The 20,158-nt window shown below is 40.3% G+C and overlaps 1 protein-coding gene across 1 annotated transcript in view; it reads right to left on the minus strand.

Moving 5' to 3' along the window:
* CRIP2 (cysteine rich protein 2) overlaps positions 1 to 20,158 on the minus strand; it is an 86,383-nt gene that overhangs the window by 51,776 nt on the left and 14,449 nt on the right. The window contains exon 2 of the mRNA XM_067467086.1: positions 7,470 to 7,564. Within this exon, the coding sequence (XP_067323187.1) occupies positions 7,470 to 7,564 (95 nt within the window). The remainder of the gene's footprint in view (positions 1 to 7,469; positions 7,565 to 20,158) is intronic.

A 20,158-nucleotide genomic window follows, 5' to 3' on the forward strand; every position in this document is an offset into this window, starting at 1 on the left:
AGCACAGAATCCAATCAGAGGAGAAAATCCATTAGAGTTCCTGACAAAGTGTTCAAGTGGAGGCTAAACACACATTTAGAGAGAACGTTTTTGGGGAGTGAGTCACTTTTTTCAGAACAGAATCCCAGAACCTATCAAAAACAGACTTCCAATTATAGCCCTTCTTTGATGTGTGACACACCCTATATGCCTTTTCTATTTACAATAGTATTAATTTTAATGGGAAGATTTAAGTGTTTTGTCTAGAACTGACAATGGCAACGCCCTGGATATGTATTCCTACATCACCTTCAGCACTTTGCAAACTTTAAAAAAATGAGAAAACAGTGTAAAATTGTGTAAAAAATGAGTTGAAACTCTCATTTAAGCCTAACTAATCATGAAGAATGATGAGGATTGCAATCCAAGAACATTTGGAAAGCCACCCTGATCTCCATCATGTTTGACTATCCACTTTTTGCCTTTCCAGTGTTTAAAGGGTTCCGGCGCTTAAGAAGCCAGAATTAATGGAATGGTGATCCAGTTCCAAATGTACAAACAACTCTAGCTTGACCTTTATTGAGCATCAACAGCACTGGAACAAGCCCCAGGTTAAAATCAAGGGGCTGCCAGGAAAACGAATATATTTTCTGTTCCTTCATGCAGAATATGTTGTCCTGTCTTCCTTTGGTGAGACTGAAAATAATTCTCCTGAAAAGTGAGCTTCTTCTGAAACTGGACAAGCCAAACTAGCAAAATAACATACAAACATGGATATGAAGTCAAGGGGAACTCTAAGGCTTTTGCTGTGACTGAAAATATGTCCATAACTGGAACAATCCATGACCTAAAAGGTCCATGATCATCATTTGTGGCATGGCATTAGAAACTCAGGCTTCAAATTTTAAAGAGAATGAAATCTCTGGTCCTTGTAGATCCAGAGATGTTGGTCAGAATTCTTCAGCACTTCCGGAGAGCATAAAATTATGTGCAGAGTGACAGCTATCTTTGGAAGGGAGTTCCTAGTTTAGTATGAGTCTATAAAAATAAACAAAAAAAGCTTATCTTCATGGAGTAGCAATTGATTTAAAGCAGTGGTTACCAACCTGTGGCCTGTGAACCACCAGTGGTCCTCAAAAACTAAAATATGGTATGCGGCCTCACCATTACTACACCATTGCAATGAGAGTGACTAGTCTTTCAAAACCCTCTTATAGTGCTGAGGCAATGGGGATGTTGGGAGGGGAGAGGCTGACTACCCACGAAAGGCGCAACAACAAGCCTCCTGACTACTGTGGCGCCCGGAAGCGGGGACGCCTTGGTGTCTTTGTTTTTAAGCCTGTTCCTGGAGTTATTTGGGGTACTAATTCAGAAAATAGCATTGGATAGACCACTAAATATGGTTTTCTGTGGACGAGCAGATGGCGGGTACTGGATGGTCTATGTTTTGTATCAGAAACTAGACCTGATGTGGTCTATTCAATGCCATTTTCTGGATCAGCATCCCAAATAACCAAACCGAATCTAAAGTTGGCCAAAAACTGATTTGTAACCCTTTTGGTACCGATGTTGGAGCGTGGTCCCTAGTCAAAGTGGTCCCTCGTCAAAAAAATGTTTTGATCCACTACTTTTAAAAAAGCAAATGAAAGCAGCTGTGTTTTAAAAATACATTCTGCCCAAAGAAATAAAGCTCATCTATGTTGAGAAAGGTGAGGTGAGGAAAACCATGAAGTACATATATCTGCTCCCCAGCACATCAGACCACTTTTGCAGTGCTATGGGAAAGGGAGGGGGTACTATATCACGCTCCTGTTATGTAATTCAGGAAAAGGAGGGAAGGAAAGCTGGTCAAAGGGATTCAAGAGGTAAGCAGACTTGCGTAAGATGAACTTTTAATGAATACAGTAAGATAGTTTTAACTTAGCAACGTGCTATATGGCTGTGTTTCCTTTTATTTGACCGTGAATCCTATTGAACTCAGTAGTACTTACTTCTGAGGGCTGAAGATGAATGCAGTTGAGAAGCAAGAGAAAGTATCTTGCCAATTTTACTATATAGTGTATTTTAAAGTATATGTTATAGGAATTGGTGTCTGTAGAGATAAAAATCCATGTCCAGCTGGCTTTGACTTATATTTAGTAAAGGTGTAGAAATCGCATCACTCATGTACAGTTTCCTGGATGACATTTTAAGACTTAATCTCAGTGAAGGACTGGTAGTGCCCAACAAAGCAACCCAGACACTCTGTCAGTAAAATAACCTTTGAGGTGGGGACAGGCATGCAAGATGCCCTGAATGTGACTGTACTTTCATTTAAAAAAACCAAACTGAGATATAGCCTAACAGTGCTCCAGGTCCTTACTAATCTGCTAGATGGATGGGTGGTAATTGTGCCTTGAACAATTTTACTGGAGAGCGCCAATCTTCCTACTTTAACACATGCCCGGCTATGTCCAGATTAAGCTATCTGTTCATTAATTTACATCATACATTTCTGTTAATCTAAAAAAAGATATCTCCTAGTACAAATTAAAATAAAATATACCTAAAGCAATTTATACCACAGATGCTTAAAAATATAAACAAGCAATCCTCTTAAAAATATAAATTAAAAACCATTTAAAACATAACACGGACTTTAAAAATGCATTAACTCCCTCTCTGTTTAATATCCTTCTGCATAAACAAATTAAAAGTGAAAAGCCTGTCTAAACATGAAGACCTGCTGAAAAAAAGAGCAGGGAGAGAATCAAGGTAGTTTTCAATCAAGCCGCTTTGAGTCTCCTTTGTGGAGAGAAAAAGTGAGGAACATATAAACATAAACATCATAATCATTGTTGTTGTTGTTCATTCGTTCAGTCGTCTCCGACTCTTCGTGACCTCATGGACCAGCCTACGCCAGAGCTCCCTGTCGGCCGTTACCACCCCCAGCTCCCTCAAGGTCAGTCCAGTCACTTCAAGGATGCCATCCATCCATCTTGCCCTTGGTCGGCCCCTCTTCCTTTTGCCTTCCACTTTCCCCAGCATAATTGTCTTCTCTAGGCTTTCCTGTCTCCTCATGATGTGGCCAAAGTACTTCAGCTTTGTCTCTAGTATCTTTCCCTCCAGTGAGCAGTCGGGCTTTATTTCCTGGAGGATGGACTGGTTGGATCTTCTCGCAGTCCAAGGCACTCTCAGAACTTTCCTCCAACACCACAGCTCAAAAGCATCGATCTTCCTTCGCTCAGCCTTCCCTAAGGTCCAGCTCTCACATCCGTAGGTGACTACAGGGAATACCATGGCTTTGACTAGGCGGATCTTTGTTGCAAGTCTGATGTCTCTACTCTTCACTATTTTATCGAGACTGGACATTGCTCTCCTCCCAAGAAGTAAGATCATTACCATTATCATTAAGGCTCCAAAGTCACTGACATGTTTTTGCTAAGTGGTCCTTTGATCATAAGGAGACCACAGATGTCAAAACTCAAGTAAATTCATACAAATAATTTGGGGCTGAGATAATAATAATAATAATAATAATAATAATAATAATCTTTATTTAATACCCTGCCACCATCTCCCCAATGAGGACTCGGGGCGGCTTACATGAGGCCAAGCCCAACAGAATATTACAATAAGGTAAAACCAAAACACAATAACAACACAGTAAAATACATACAACATATGAGTACAAAGACGGTAAAGCAAAATCATACACAGTAAAATTAAATAACATAATATAACAATGAGCAGGCCGCATGTGCAAGATAAAAACTAAGATACTAAAAATATTAAAATCAGGATGAGATAGGGATGGAGCAGATAAGTTGTGGGGGAGAAACTCGTAATGGAACGGGGTCATAAATATAGACCTTCATACAGGTGGGGAATATACTCTGGAGATCTTGCACTGGGAGATGTACCGTATCTCTTGCACATTATTACAACATGGCTACTGGTGCACCCCACCTTTACAGGGTTGCAGTCTCCCTTGCAGCTGGCCATTTCAGTGTTTGTGAAGAGTGGAGGGAGCGGCAGGATAGACAGCAATGACAGGGATCCTCAGGGATCTCCTCGGGGGGGGGGGGGTGTGTTACAGTGTTCCTGAACATAAGGTCATTATAGTGTGTCGAGCTTTAGAAAAAAAGCTGGATGCTACTCTATTGCTCATCCAGAAATAGGTGTCAAGGTCTACTGGGGTTTGAAGAGGTGGGTTTGAAGGACCTTTTGGTCACAGAACACTCATATCACTGTATCTCACTAACAGGATGCGAGCCACTGACTATAGATAGTTTCCACCTAAGCTCTATAGGTAATTATATATCATAGACAACACTCTGAACTGTGCATAGAAGGACTAGTAGTTGTTTAGGCTACTTTAATAATGTAGACTATCTGTCCTTAAAGCGTGCCTCAAAAACTTAAGATGGCAACAAATGTGTCTGTGATATATAATTTCCAATTTGAGTCCAATTCAATTTATGTTTCTGAGAACATCTGTCAACATCTAAAACCCCATAATAACTGGAGGAAGTTTACTCTATACATTCACTTCCTATAAGGAACAAAGAGCAGGGAAGGAAATATTGCCTTATGGTCAAGCTGTACCCTTCGTCCTATGCCAAGAAGTGAAAAATGGACAGCGTATCACTTTTGGGGGCCAGGAAACTATTTTGGTTGTGCTGGCATGTTATTATTACTGATGGTAACTGATTAGTAGGATGGTTTAATTGTTTGGATGATTTTATTGTTTTGTTTTTCAATGATGAAATGTTCTGCAGTATTGTAGGGTTAAAGGTGCAAAGTAAACAATTATTTTTTTTATAAAGATCAGTAAATATGTCTCAAAAGTGACAGTTTAAATGCCATTTTTTTCAAGATCATGATCTTATTTGGATCCAAGAGTCACACGTGATTTGGAAGAAGGGGTTACCATAAACAGAGGAACACTATCCTTTCCTCACTGGAAGGGAGTAGAGAGCCATTTGTACACCCACCTTGCCAGTGAATAAAGAGCAGCTTATACGAGGACCTTTTGGAGATGGTGATGAAAACAATGTGCTCTGTTTTCTTGCTGAGTGATCCATGAGCAGACTGCTGCTCTATGCAACAGAACAGAAACCACACTGTAAATCAGAGTTGTTGTAAATTTCATGTCCTTTGGATCAAATTTCCCGTGAAAAGGGGTCTGATCAGCCCAGTTCCAGCAGTTTGTGAGGCTAGTCTCAGTTGAAGCTTAAGGACTCTTCTTCATTCCTGCCTAGGATAGTCAATTCTGTTTTAAATACCCTCTATCACTCATTAGACCTACCAGCAAAAAAAGGTTGTGGTTGGATGGTGAACTGCGGCAGTCCCGTCTTTTAAAACAACACAGCAAGCAATTCCACCTAAACATTAGGAAGAACTTCCAGACTGTGAGAAATTTTCAGCAGTGGAACTCTCTGACCCGGAGTGTAGTGGAGGCTCCTTCTTTGGAGGCTTTTAAACAGAGGCTGAGTGGCCATCTTTGGGGATGCTCTGAATGAGATTTTCCTGCTTCTTGGCAAGTTGGACTGGATGGCCCACGAGGTCTCTTCCAACTCTATGATTGTATTGTATGACCATCCTCTATAGCAGTGGTTCTTAAACATTTCCACTTGGGAGCCCTTTTGGTCTGAGAAATCTTTATGTGACACCACATATAGAGGTATATAAAATAGGTAGAAAATCAAACATTTACTGATAACTAACCAGCATTTGCAAGGACTGCTAAACTGGCTGATTTTCCTTTTTATGGAGTACCACTGAAGCATTTTCTGCAGACTTCACTGTAAACGCTGCAGTTCATTGCTAATAGATTTGTGAACAGTACATGTTTAAAATAACCATTAAGTGGGATGCTACACATTTTTTTCAGGATCCCAGCATTGAGCTAAGGCAGTGGTTCCCAACCTTTTTTTGACCAGGGACCACTTTGAGCAAGGACCACTCACCAGCATTAGTACCAAAAGGGTTACGAATCAGTTTTTGGTCAATTTAAGATTCAGTTTGGTTATTTGGGAGGCTGATTCAGAAAACTGCATTGGATAGACCACATCAGCTCTAGTTTCTGATACAGAACATATGCCATCTAGTAATCGCCATCTGCTTGCCCACAGAAAACCATATTCAATAAGCCTTGGCACTATGAGAGGGTTTTGTGAGACCAGTCACTCTCGTTGCAACAGTGCAGTAATGGTGAGGCCACAGATCATATTTTAGTTCTTGCGGACCACTGGTGGTCCACGGACCACAGGTTGGGAATCACTGAGCTAAGGGGACACAATTTGGGGTCAAGATTCACAGCTTAAGAAGCAGTGCTCTAGATCAGAGATGGAAACATGTGGTCCTCTAGATGTTGGCCCAAAACTCATATCATCCCTCACCATTGGCCATGCTAGCTAAGGCTCATGCAAGCTGCTTTTCATCAACTTTTTAAACATGATCTGGCCACATCATTTTGCTGTAGATTATATGGATGGCAATGGCTGCTGCACTAAACAATGTAAAGCAGTGGTTCCCGAGCCTTTTTTTTTACCAGGGCCCACTTGACTAGGGCCCACTTTGACCAGGGACCACTGGAACGGGGAGCACTTGAACAAGGACCACTCTCCAACATTAGTACCAAAATGGGTGGGGCTGGTTAGCTCTGGGGAAAGGAGTGGAAAAAAATAAAATAAAATAAAATAATGAGGAAGGAGGTTAGCGGACTGGATTTTCGTTCTCACACCCCACTGGTTGAGACCCACTGATGTAAAGAGTGACAATGGGTGAGATACGTCCTATTGGACCTCATTCCGAAGCCCCCAGACATCCGTGTCAGATGGGTGCTGGAAATTTCCGGTACTAGGAGAACTGAGATAATATTTGCATCTGTTTCTCTCATTCACTGTTTGCAGGGTGAAACAACCACAACTATTCTTCTCTTCCGGAGCTCTAAGGCTTCTACTCTTCCTTGACCAAAACAATCTCGAAAATCTTGCTTATTTTTGTGACCTCTGGCATTTTTCTCATGAGTGAATGTTATAAATGTTTTGTTGTGAAAATGTTTGTGTGTTGCTCAGAAGCAGAACAAATTTAACAGTGAACTGCATGACTAGCTGAGCATATTAATCTTCCTTCATCATTAATCATGCTAAGAAATCATAACATGGGTAACGGAAATCAGAAAAATGACTAGGGTTTTAGCTGAAAGTGGAAATTCACTGTCTATTGTGTCTTCCTATTTTGGTAAACTCGGTGCCCAGGCTACAAGATAAAAATCCTGCCATTGCCCTAAACTTGACCCTTTGGATGGCAGCCACAATGCAGAGCTGTAGCGATCTATTCTGCACATAAGAATACAGCTGTGCCCCCAGCAGTGCAAACAAACCATCTAAGCACAGACACAGAAGAGTGGAACCCCAACATGCCTTAATATTTCTTCATTCAGTTTACAGACAAAATGAACACAACCAAGATTTAAGACATAACATGCACAAGAGCCATCTCACCTCAGCATGTCCACCAGGGTTCAAGGTCTTGTTGCATCGCTCGCATTTCAGACAAAACTTGTGCCAGTCTTTCCCCAAAGAAGTTACTTTTTCAGCTTAATAGGAGAGAAACAAAAGGATAGAAACCAATGAAATTATGGAATTGTAGTAATCCACACACCAGGGATTCTCAAACTCTCTACTGCCCACCCCCAGGGTCCACTGGAGAGGGTTGAAAATGATGAAAGATGTCACAAAATAGTGGACAGTAGGGATTGAGTCATTTATAAAAAGGCAGGATCATATTTTACAGTTAATGATTTTATAAATTTCATAGCGCCAATCAAAAATAGATAATAATTAGAAACTATGCAACTTGTTTGTGACATCAGAGGCCTGAAGTAAACTGCTGCCTCGAGTTCCTAAGGGTGGCATCCAGGTGATGAGCACTCCATCTCCATGGTTGGATGGAATATGAAACAATTGATATTGTTGAGTTTCTCTGAATCCCCCCTGCTGTTTTCTGTGTGTGCCCTGCTTTCTATACTGATATTCACACATTTTGAAGCATTTTCAACATTTATTTGTGCAACTTACCTAACTTAGGCTAACTGATTCTACTGACTAAAGTACACAACAAACCTTTTTCAATTATGTGCATTTCAATCACATTCATTTTACAATATGTGCATTCTTTTGTGCACCTTTTTATTTAGATGTGGAGTCCAACAAAACTTCTGTGTCTGTACCCTAATGGAAGGGGCTTTTCTCGGATTAAGGAGAATTGAGGCTTTAATAGAGAACTGAGAAGATAGAAAAGGAATATTTCCTTGAGCATACAGTATCTTACTGTGTAATAGTTGTGACTGCACAATAGATACACACACACCCTTTTGAGTCTCAAAGGGTTATTTCCTCACATAATTGTCGCATGGGTATTGCCACTCTCTTCACTGGGTTGAGTCTAAAAGCACTGGGAAGATGTCAGCTTTCAGCAGCGGTCCTCCTCTATCTGCTGGGTGCAGAGAGCAGGTGAGGACAAACCGTTCCCAATAGCAAGGGCAACACCCTGGTAAAAGGGCTGTGTAGATGTGATGGGCCCAGCCAGCCTGGATCTTATCTGAAGAAAGCCCCCCACCCACAATCTCCCTACAGAGCAGCCCCTCATCCAGCTGGATCAAAGCGCCTAGAAGGAGCTGCAGGGATAGAGGGATTTTCATGGGATGCAGGCGGCACAGTACCCAAGAGGCCCAGTGGCATTCTCTCAGTTTACCCTTGGGGCACAAGTCACATAGCACAAGGGCCCCAGGGTCTGCACGTGCTACTGATTTTCAAGTACAGTATGTAACACTAGCACAATTTTCTTTGTATAATAGTCACAGCCTTCTTTTGCCCACAAAAAGGGATAAAAATGCAAATATTGCATTATGAAATAGTATAGTTGCTTCTAGTCAGAAGGTGGATACAAAGCATGATAGAACGTAAACTCTGGCAGCATCATGACAGAGTGGGAAGGAAGAAATTAGCTAAGTAAATGCATCTGCTCCATCTTGAGAGCAACAGCAGCAACAGATCGATTATTATGACTTTCAAATTGTGGGAGGATGCTTCTTTATCACTTGAGCTGGAGATTTTCAAACAACCCTTTCTTCTTGGCTGGAGTTGAACCCACCAAAACTGGAGTTTTTGCATCCTCATCACCTGCCTGGAGATGACTCATGAAAAGTGGAGACGCATAGCAAGGTCCTGAGATCTGGCAGCCCTACTCTTAACACAGATTAGTTATATGTCTACAGCAAAATATGAATTTCAGGGACATTGCTTCTCCATCTGTGTTGTCATTTTAAAAGCAGTTTGACCCTACTCCTTACACAAAAAGGACAACCATGCTGACACAAGAGAACTGACGCTTATCCAGTAGTCTTCTTCCTGACATTTAAGCACAAGAATCACCTTCTCCTTCCAGATCAGCAGCAGGGAATACAGGGCGAGTGTAAACCAACAGGACAAGATTAGGGAACACAATAAAGCAGCTCCCATCTCAGTTACCCTTATAGCTGAAGCCTTCACCGATACCGTGTGGGCCACTGGATCAAGTATCTGCCTTTTAATATTTTAGGCTGTTCTCAAGATAAAGCATATCTGCTTGGGCCTTCCACCTCCACTGCAACTCTATCAGCTGCCAGGGAGCATGATGGAGCTATTTCTTATACAGAATACTTGGGCCAGGAAAACAAATATCAATTTTTCCTATTTTTGTCTCATCTAGGACTTCAAAGGCAGAAAGAAATCAATATTGTTTTTTCTTCTTCATTATCTGCAGTGGCAGGTAAAATAACTAACTGTGTAAGACTTCTTACAGTGGCTAAGTAAGAAATGCTAAGCTTACACAGGAGTAATGTTCAATGGACACAGCAGTACTCAGTCCTTCTGAGTACACATTTAGAAGTACGATATGGACTTTATATGCCTTTGATTGACACAAGAAAAAACCAAACAAGTGACAATATCCTTTTAGAGACACAAAATGGCATTATCAGATTTGGAGCCTAAAATATGGTTATCATGTACCATAATTTGCCCCATCACAGCGACACCAGGCAGGTCCAATGCACAGCATCAGGAGAAACAATCACAAATCCATAATCCATTCTCCAGCAATGCATCTTAAATGCTAAAGAACTGCAATTTCCAAGGTGCTTTAAAAAAACTATATTGTGCCCTTCCAATAAATGCTTGGCATAAGATAACACTCATTTTATCCACTCTCTATATCCCACGTAGGGCAAAATTTGTTTAAAATTTTTAATTGAAAGAGAAAGTGAACCAGACTTGTGAGAACTTCCCTCAGAATGGCATGGCGCCTATCAGTCATCTGTAGCTATTTATTTTGCTTTGAAACAAAGACCAGTCCCCTCCAAAGGAACACAAACATAAGCAGAGTTTCCACTTGCAAACGGATGCAAGGGTGAGATGATTCCCAGTCAACTTCCAGAAGCACTCTCTAGAAGTCTCCCAGGATTACTCATAAATTAGGCAGACATAAAACTAATCTTGTTGTTGCTACTGTTAGGGTCACACCATTCACATAACACACCCTAAATGTGGGGAGACGTGATAGTCAAAATATCATGAATTGTCCTTAAGTACTACATGCCTTGCTTCGGAGGAGAGGCATTTCTTGACATTTATTTATGCAAATTATCTACTGTAGGCTAATTTACTCTGATTTTTAGTGTTAGTCACTTTGAGTAGCCTTTGGGAAAAAAAGTGCAATATAAATACATATTTTAAAAGATCGTCTTAAAACCATTTTTTCCCATCAAATGCAGTTGATTCAGTTCTCGCATTTTTCACATTTTCACCAGCATCCTTATCTCCCATCTCTACTGAATGTTCCAAAATTGAAATAAGAAAAAATTGAGAGAATTGACATTTTTACTTTATACCTTTTGAAATCACATACGGACTCTCCATTAACAATTATATGAATTTTCACTGACATATACACTGATTTAATTAATTTAACAATCCCCCCCCCCCGAAAACTGTAAACAGGTCCAATTTAGGTTGTCAAAAGCATTTTCCACATACAAAATCAAAGTTGTTTGTTTCTCTTTATGATGTTGTAAATATTCCAAAATGTCTAACATGTTTCTGGTATTTTCTCTTAGTTGTCCTTCAGGTAGAAACCACATTCACATCCACTAATAGTTCTGTAGAATTATTTTCAATCTCTCTGATAATTGCAAACAACTTTTGTCATCATCATCATTCAATAATGATATTGGTTTAAATTTTTATAAATGAGAAATGCTGTTTTTTTCAGATATTTTATCTTCTTTTTACAATCCTCCACCATCTTCTTCAGTAAGGTTTTATTCAGTCTTATTTTATTCAGTTTTATTCAGTTTTATTCAGATCTAAGGATCCCTTCTGAAAGTCTAATCAACACAATATTCTGAACATTATTTCCTTAATCACTATACATTTGTATTGCCACTCTTCAATTTAAGTGGATTTTTCTTACAAAGTAGGGAAAATTCTTAACATTGGAAGTCTTATCTATTCTATAAACTTTACTAATTGCCAAATTCATATCCTCTTCCGCTTTTTCCAGGAAATCTTTTCCGTAATACGTTCTCCAGGGTCCTCCAAAACTGCTCTAAATCTCAAACAGAATTACTTCTCTGTCTCAATTCCAATATTATCCAATGATTTTTCTATCCCTTTGTTGACAGTATCAATTTTACAAACCAGAATCACCACTTTATCAATAATTACTTTTACACTTACACCAGTTCATATACTACTTTTTAAATCTCTTTCTTAACTTTTTTCAAATTTTCTTTCAACTCTTTTTTATTTTAGCAAAACTCTTGAGATTTATTATCAACTTTCCAGTTTTTCAGTCAGACTATCTCCTAAGCAGCCCAGTCACTGCCATGGCAAAAGAAGCAAACCGAACCATATATAAACTGGCATCAGCCATAAAGATGGCACAGACCTTGGTCAATTTCATCTTAAAATTATGATTGTTTTGGGAGTGCTCAGGGAGAAGCTCCTTAGCCCAACAAATAGCACCCTTAGCACATGAAAAAGGAACAGACGTTGCCTTAATAAGAAGAGAATTTTCAAAGGTTCTGCCCCTTCTCTCCTGAGGCCTTGTGCACATTTATGTGATAGCCTTTCACTTTGAGGGAAGTGAGAACCACAAGCAATTGCCAACTCCTTTCAAGAAATGCTGTGTGTGTAGTGCTTTGTGGCTTCAGGTAAGTGGACTACCAGCAATCTTCTCGCCCAAAGCCTAGCCCCACCTCCACAATATTCACGATTTCCCAACTGTTGCATGGTTTCTGTGCCACCAACCCAACACAAATATGTAGGGCTGACTGCAACTAATACAACACCACTATCCAACCAACTGAAATGTATCTCAACAACAACATTGCTTAGGCATCAAAAGCTTTACAACAAAAACTGTGATTTGTCCAAGTACTGTTGCAAATATTGCTTCACACAAATTACAACTCTTGGTCTTCTATCAAAGTCTTCATTTTTTTAGAGAATCTGAGCATCCTTTATCCAGAAGTCCAAAATCCAAAATATTAAAAAAAAAACACACACACAGGTGAGGTAAGATAATGACACATTTGTTTTCTGATGATTTCATGTATGCAAACTTTGTTTCATGAATAAAATTATGAAAAATGTATAAAATGACCTTCAGGCTATGTATACAAGGTGTATATGAAATTAATTTCCATTTTAACTTAGACTACATCTCCATGCACAAGTATGCAAATACATATCCAAAGCTCATGCCAAGCATTTCAGATAAGGCATATTTAACCTGTAGTATAATTTAATACTACTGAATTTTAATTGTTGTAATTTCTGTTCAGTGCCTTCAAGTCATTTCTGACTCATTAAAACCCAAAGACACACCTAGAGTAGTGTTTTTTTGGCAAAATTTGTTCACAAGGGTTTGCTTTAGCCTTCCTCTGAGACTGATATATTTGCGAAAAGTTATCCAGTAGGTTAAGAGGAATTCAAATCCTGGTCTTCAGAGTTGTTTTCCAGTGCTCAAACTACTCCACCACACTAGTTTTAAAATGTATTTTATTAACAAAGCCATATCAACATCCATCTCTCGATATCATAATTACATACGGCTTTATATTATACTTTAAAAATAAATATACTTTCCTCTTATTACTTAATCCTATCTAATACAATTGGTGTTCTTAAAACAATTAAATATTTAAATATTAACTACTGTATGATTAACTCAACAGTTCCATCCAAAATATTTTCTAATATAATAGAAAGGTTTTTGAGCATACACATTATTTATTCCTCTCCAATCTTTATCCAGTTTTGTCAGACACTCTTCTCCCTAACCTTCAACTTAATGTACTGAACTAAAAACAACTTAACTTCTGATTGAATAGTTGTTGATGATTACTCTACTGGCTTTAAGAAAAGATGGAATATTTTTGTTATAGAATCATCTCCACGACAAATATATGACTCCTGAAAGTTGTCAACAAAACACTCTAAAAGGTTCTTGTGAACTGCCCAAGGGATCTCCAAGAAGTTGATTTCAGGAATGGGTCATGACTTCCATAAAGGCCAATGATGGCAGGGTCTGTACAAATTTGGAAATGTCTTTCGGTGCGTGTTATCAACTCTGCTATTTATATGAAGCTACAGAATGAAACTATCCAGAGGTCTGACAGATATCAATATCACACCTAGCTCTATTTTTGTTTTGCAAACCAGTATGTGAATGAAACCAAGTGGACTGGAACCAAGTGCAAACAAGATGGAAGTGACCGGATTACAATAAATGGCTATCCACTTCTCCTTACCCAACATCAACACTTCTCATTCCCATGAACATCAACAATGGGAAGAGGCCAGGATCAGCCATTATGCCTTCATGTAATTTGACTTGACTCCCTAATTAAAGGGGGGGGGGGTTACCTTGAACATATGTCATGTGCCAGCATTCAAAGAAGGGAGGAGGATAAAAAGCTAGAGGAACAATCAGGTCGGACACAACTTAGTAGTCTAAATCTTTATTATGTACTACTATATAAGTTTTGGCCCAGCATGGGGCAAGGATCCAGGGATCAAATATTTGGTCTGTTGGGCAAGGGACACTCTTCATCACATCCAATTCAAAGAGGACTACAAGAAAAATAACCCAGAAATCCATGTTAAAACTTATCACCTAAAAGAGAGATTGGCCATCAGTCTCTAAACTTGAGCTTGGCTTGTTAGCTCATACCTCAAGGACCTTAATTGGGTGGGGAGACACACAGATTTATAATTTTGGCCACTAAAATGAAAATCATGAGAAAGGTGGAGACTGGTGAAAGAAAAAAATGTCCCCGCATGCATTTTGAATTAAATTTTCAAGTGGTCTCTAGAATACTGTAAAGGGTTTTGCTTACTTATGCAAGACTTACTTGACCTAGTTGTTTTATTTCACATGTACATGTTGTTAGATTTGGATTTCAGTTTGCTGAATCTTATTGAAGTGCTCTTCCTTTTTGTGGGGCAGAAACGATCCCTATTCATTCCATGTTATTTCTACCTCTGCTACCAAAGTTTCTGGTAGTAATGCCCAGGAACCACACCTAACACACAAGAAAATACAAAATTTCACAGAACAGTGATACCTTTACTAGGACAACTAAAGTTATCACTGGTTTGTGGATGTTGTTGCATTTTGACATATGGCCAACGTAGCTACCACTGAATGTGTTAACTGAAATATACATATAATCCCTCTTCCACTAAAAGGGGTGGGGATGGGGGTAGAGAGCTTCTGTGCTAGAATGGTCTACCACAACAATCATTTTTGCAATTAACTGGAAATGGTTTCAATGAGCACTCAGAGCACTATTGATGCAGGCCAAAATCCCATTGGCTTTTTTTTTTTTTTTGCCACTCCATCACATTGTTGGTTCATGTTTAACTTGTTGTCCACGAGGACTCCAAGATCTTTGGAAACACTGATGTACAAGCTGCTCCCAATAGGCACATGTAAAGAGAAATCAGTCATGTGAACACATCTACACAAACACCCTTACCTCCCAGTGTTGCAATCCTTCAACTAACCTCTCAGTTTTTCCTACATATCTGAGTGAAACTGAAAATGCTTCTACTTCTTCATTACACAACACAGACTTAAAATGTCAACAAGTTTATTCACTTTACTGTGACTTCAGAGGACTGGCACACTAATTCAAGACCCTCCGTGATTTCATATTTTCACTGCAACATATACACTCATTTTATTGCATCGATTTTCATGGATTTCATATACAGGTTCTCAGAAAGCACTGAGGTTTTCCATCACATAATAGGAGCTTTCTAGTGGAAAAGAAATGAGTGCAGAACATATAAGAGGAAGAAAGGAAGAAAGAAAAGCAGGACGCTAGCCTGAAGGACTTGCTGGGCCACTTAGACAACGCCCTAAGTATAAAGAACAAAATCCAAGCCAGAAAGCAAATTTTAGCATCCAGTAATTTGCCGGTGCAGGAAGCAGCAATGATGTAATGTCCCACTCCTAGGCCCCAGTGGTACCCTGCCAAAAGCCAGGACAGAAGCACACTGTTTTCTCCAGAGAGGAAATGGAGCTAGTCACCAAGCGGAAAAATGTTTCCTACTGTATAGAGTGAAACAGTTAAGTCAGGACAGTGATTAAGTTCTGTTCTCTTTTCTGCGGTTTTCGGCCCCAGTAGCCGAAGGCCGCAGCAGACAAATTGGTTTGAAAGACCGAAGACAGACCACAAGAACAGGTATTTTATCAACAACTTTTAGAGTACCCATAGTTACTGCTCCATGTGCTGCATTAGCCCAAACCATATCAAATATCTGGATGCAAATCCCTCTAAGCTAAGCAAGGCTCTGTGAATCACCACAGATTAAGAAAAGGCAAAAGGGATTGAATGATTTATAAAGCAAAGGTAACAACCAAATACAGTGAAGACATCTGCCCTTGCGCTATACTACTCTGCTGCTGAGTAGGCATGCCCGGTGTGGAACACATCTCACCACGCTAAAAGAGTGGAAGTGGCTCTTAATGAGACATGCCGCATGATCCCAGGCTGTCTGCACCCTACACCACTGGAGAAATTACACTGTTTAGCTGGTATTGTACCACCTGACCTTTGCTGGGGAGTACCAACCAATAGTGAAAGGACCAAGGCAGTGACATGTCCAGCCTACCCCGTTTGGGTATCAGCCAGCACGCCAATGCCTTAAATCAAGAAATAGTTTTCTAAGATCTACAGAGACACTTGCTGGAATACCTCAGTAAGCAAGAGTCCAAAAGTGGCAGGCTCAAACCCAGAACCTCAATCAATGGCTGATACCAAATGAGAGACTCCCCCCTGGGCACACAGAAAACTGGGCGACTTTGAAGGCGTGAACAGGCTGCGCTCTGGTACTGCGAGATGAGGAGCCAACCTTAAGAAATGGGGCTACAAAGTGGAATCCACGAAATGCGAGTGTGAAGAAGAGCAAACGACAGACCACCTACTGCAATGCAACCTGAGCCCTGCCACATGCACAATAGAGGACCTTCTTGCAGCAACACCAGAGGCACTCCAAGTGGCCAGCTATTGGTCAAAGGCCATTTAATAGAATACCAAGTCTGCAAACTTTGTGTTTTGTTTGTTTGTTTGTTTTTAATGCAATACAACTGTTTTGGTTCGCTCCTGACACGATAAATAAATAAATCAGCATTCCAAATTCGTTTTCTCAATAAGTCTCCACAGTGTTACCAGATCTCTTTACATACTGATATTCCAGACTAATACAGCTGTGTCTCTGAATTATGCCTATCTTCAGGTGGTAAACAACGAGAACAGCAAAGTGTCCTGTGGTACTAGAAAGACTAACAGATTTACAGATGAAGTGGTCTACAGTCCATGAAATTGTGCACTAAAACAGATTTGCTATTCTTTAAGCTGACACAGGACTCTTTTGGCAAATGAGCCATAATTAATTGCTTTTTGTTGCAGAATGCAGGGTGAATACTCAGGTGTACAGGCAAAGAAGAGGCTGAAAGATTTCAAGACCTGTTCATCTATTGCTATATCCCCTGCCTGGAGCACTGCAGGTTTGTATGGAAGTCTATCCCTTCAAGCTGCCTGTCGACTTATGATGACCCCATGAATATCTTAGGCCAGGAATGCTCTGAGGTGGTTTTGCCAGTTCTTTTGTCTGAAATAGCATCTTACCCTTCCAGAATTTCCCTGCTCCACCCAGCTGAGTCAAGGCCATGCCCTGCAGCTCCAAAGGAATCCAGGAGGAAAGTTAATGAATCAAGGCTTTGTCAGGAATGCTACCTTCCTCCCCAGAAGTTTTCTTGTCTCTGAGCCGCAGCTCCTGTCTCTGTCCCACTGTATGTCCTGGCTGTCCTCCCTATACAATTGAGGGACAGGGAAATGAAAACAGATGGGTCTGGATATTTCTGCTGCCATCAGGAGACAGCTGTAACTGCATTTTTGAAAGCTGACAAGGGTGGGGAGTTGGAGAAGTGCAATTCTAGGAAGCTTCCAAATGATGAAGCCATAAAAGCCAGCCAGACCTGGGGCAGTTGTATAGGCCAGAACTTCTGAAACTTGTACACTTCGGGCCCTTTTGATGCCAATAATTTTTTATGTGACTCTGTGTATATAGGAATACAAAATAGGCATAAATATCAAACAATTGATATTTATGAATTAAAATTGCTGGAAGAAACATTAACAACCTTAGATATGCGGATGTTACCACTTTGATGGCCGAAAGCGAGGAGGAGATGCGGAGCCTTCTAACCAAGGTGAAAGAAGAAAGTGCAAAAGCTGGGTTGCAGTTAAACATAAAAAAACCCCAAGATTATGGCAACTGGTTTGATTGATAACCCAGACTGCAGCCAGGAAATCAGAAGACGTTTACTTCTTGGGAGGAGAGCAATGTCCAAGCTTGATAAAATAGTGAAGAGTAGAGACATCACACTGGCAACAAACATCCGCATAGTCAAAGCAATGGTATTCCCTGTAGACACCTACGGATGTGAGAGCTGGACCATAGGGAAGCCTGAGCGAAGGAAGATAGATGCTTTTGAACTGTGGTGTTTGGAGGAAAGTTCTGAGAGTGCCTTGGACTGTGAGAAGATCCAACCAGTCCATACTTCAGGAAATAAAGCCCGACTGCTCATTGGAGGGAAGGATAGTAGAGGCCAAGATGAAGTACTTTGGCCATATCATGAGAAGACAGGAAAGCTTAGAGAAGACAATTATGCTGGGGAAAATGGAAGGAAAAAGAAAGAGGGGGCGACCAAGGCAAGATGGATGGATGGCATCCTTGAAGTGACTGGCTTGACTCTGAAGGAGCTGGGGGAGGTGATGGCCGACAGGGTGCTCTGGCGTGGGATGGTCCATGAGGTCACGAAGAGTCAGAAGCGAATGAACAAATGAACAACATCAAACAATTACTAGTGATAAATCAACATTTGCTAGGCTTGCTAAGGAGGCTGATTTATGAAGTACGGCTGAAGCATCTTCTGCGGAGTCTACTGTAAACACTGAACAACAAATTTGTATAAATTCCTAAAGCAGTTACAAGGTGATGTTCAGAAATTTTTTACTGCTACCAATTTTTCAGGATCCTAACATTAAGATAATGGGACCCCATTTGGGGTCAGGACACAGTTTAAGAAGCAGTGGTGTAGTTATTAGTTCTTTCAACTGTACAGCTAATCCAAAAGAAAGAGGGGAAAGCTAACCTGTTACCTCGATATCATTAACCATTTTGACACTTATTTTAAAAGTTACTCTCCTAAATGTCATATCCCAATGATTTTCACCAATGCTGCTTAGAGCAGAAACACGGTATGCACATGGCTCTTCTTTCCAGGGCACTGGGCATTTAGAGCGCAGCTGGGAATGAAGCTGCCAGCTGCCAGAGCATCAACGTCTCTTTTCTCTCCCAGCCACTCAATTATTTTCCTCTCTATAAACCATCTGCCACAGAATCTCCCTCTGCTGATTCTGTAGGGAACAAATGTAGGTTTCCCCAAACAGGACTGCAAATCTAGAAAGCCTTAGACAGATCTCATAAAGGCTTCTGGAAACTTCAAAAGAAAGACTCGGGATTGGTTTTGGCAGTCCTTGCAGAGGGAAGAGAAAATGACACAAGAAATTCTGGACTGATTTCCAGTTTATTAAAACTGATGTTGGATCTCTGAACCCTTTTTTCCACTTTGCATGTTCTTAATCAATTTTTCTCTCTCGCTCCAGCTCAGTCCACAGCTCAGTACCCACAACCTACTAGTAACTACAACTACAACAATTATGCCAATACTATTTTCTACTTAAGGGAAATAATAATAACTGTAGAGTAATACAGGCCAGGATGACAATGCATTCAGAAACCCTGAATGACATTGATACACTGGTTTGGAGAATCTTCTATTTAAACCAAGAGAAGCCACTCCTGTCAGGGTTCACAACAGTTGGACAAATAGATCTTTGGCTCACTACAAGGCAGCTTCCTACACCCCTTTGCTGCACTTCTCTCAACGCATTGTAGCCCTCTTCCTACACAATAACATAGACACCCAAATTAATTAAATAATTGAATGTATATCCAACCTTCCTCCTAGCATGCAATTCAAGGTGATGTATACCTTAAATGAACAATACAACTTCTAAAAGCCTTCTTAATACAAACATTGAAACATTTTATGTCCTCGTCAACCATGCCAGAGAAGTTGGTGACACTAAGAGAATGTCCCTGTCCCCTGACTTTATAAAGCTCAGACAAACTCACTTAAGGAGATACAAACTGTCTTTCAGATAGTCCAGACCAAAGCCTTGTAGTACTTTAAAAGTCAAAACCAGCACTTTGAACTGTGCCCAGAAATGGATCAGCAACCAGTTGAGACATTGCAACAAAGAGGCAATAAATTCCTTATAATCTACCCCATTGGGCAGCTTGGCTGCAGCATTTTGCACCCGCTAGTGTTTCTGAACAGTTTCCAAAGGAAGCATCACAAAGTCTTTGTTATAGTAATCCAAATGGAATGTAATCAAGGTCTGTGTCACTGTAGCCTGATCTAACATCTTAAGGAACAGTCATAGCTGACACACCACTTTTAGCTGCATCCAAGCTGGAGCAGATCAGAATGATTTTATCTACAAAGT

Source organism: Anolis sagrei, chromosome 4 (genome assembly GCF_037176765.1).
Source record: "Anolis sagrei isolate rAnoSag1 chromosome 4, rAnoSag1.mat, whole genome shotgun sequence".
In the NCBI taxonomy this organism is placed as follows: Eukaryota; Metazoa; Chordata; class Lepidosauria; order Squamata; family Dactyloidae; genus Anolis; species Anolis sagrei.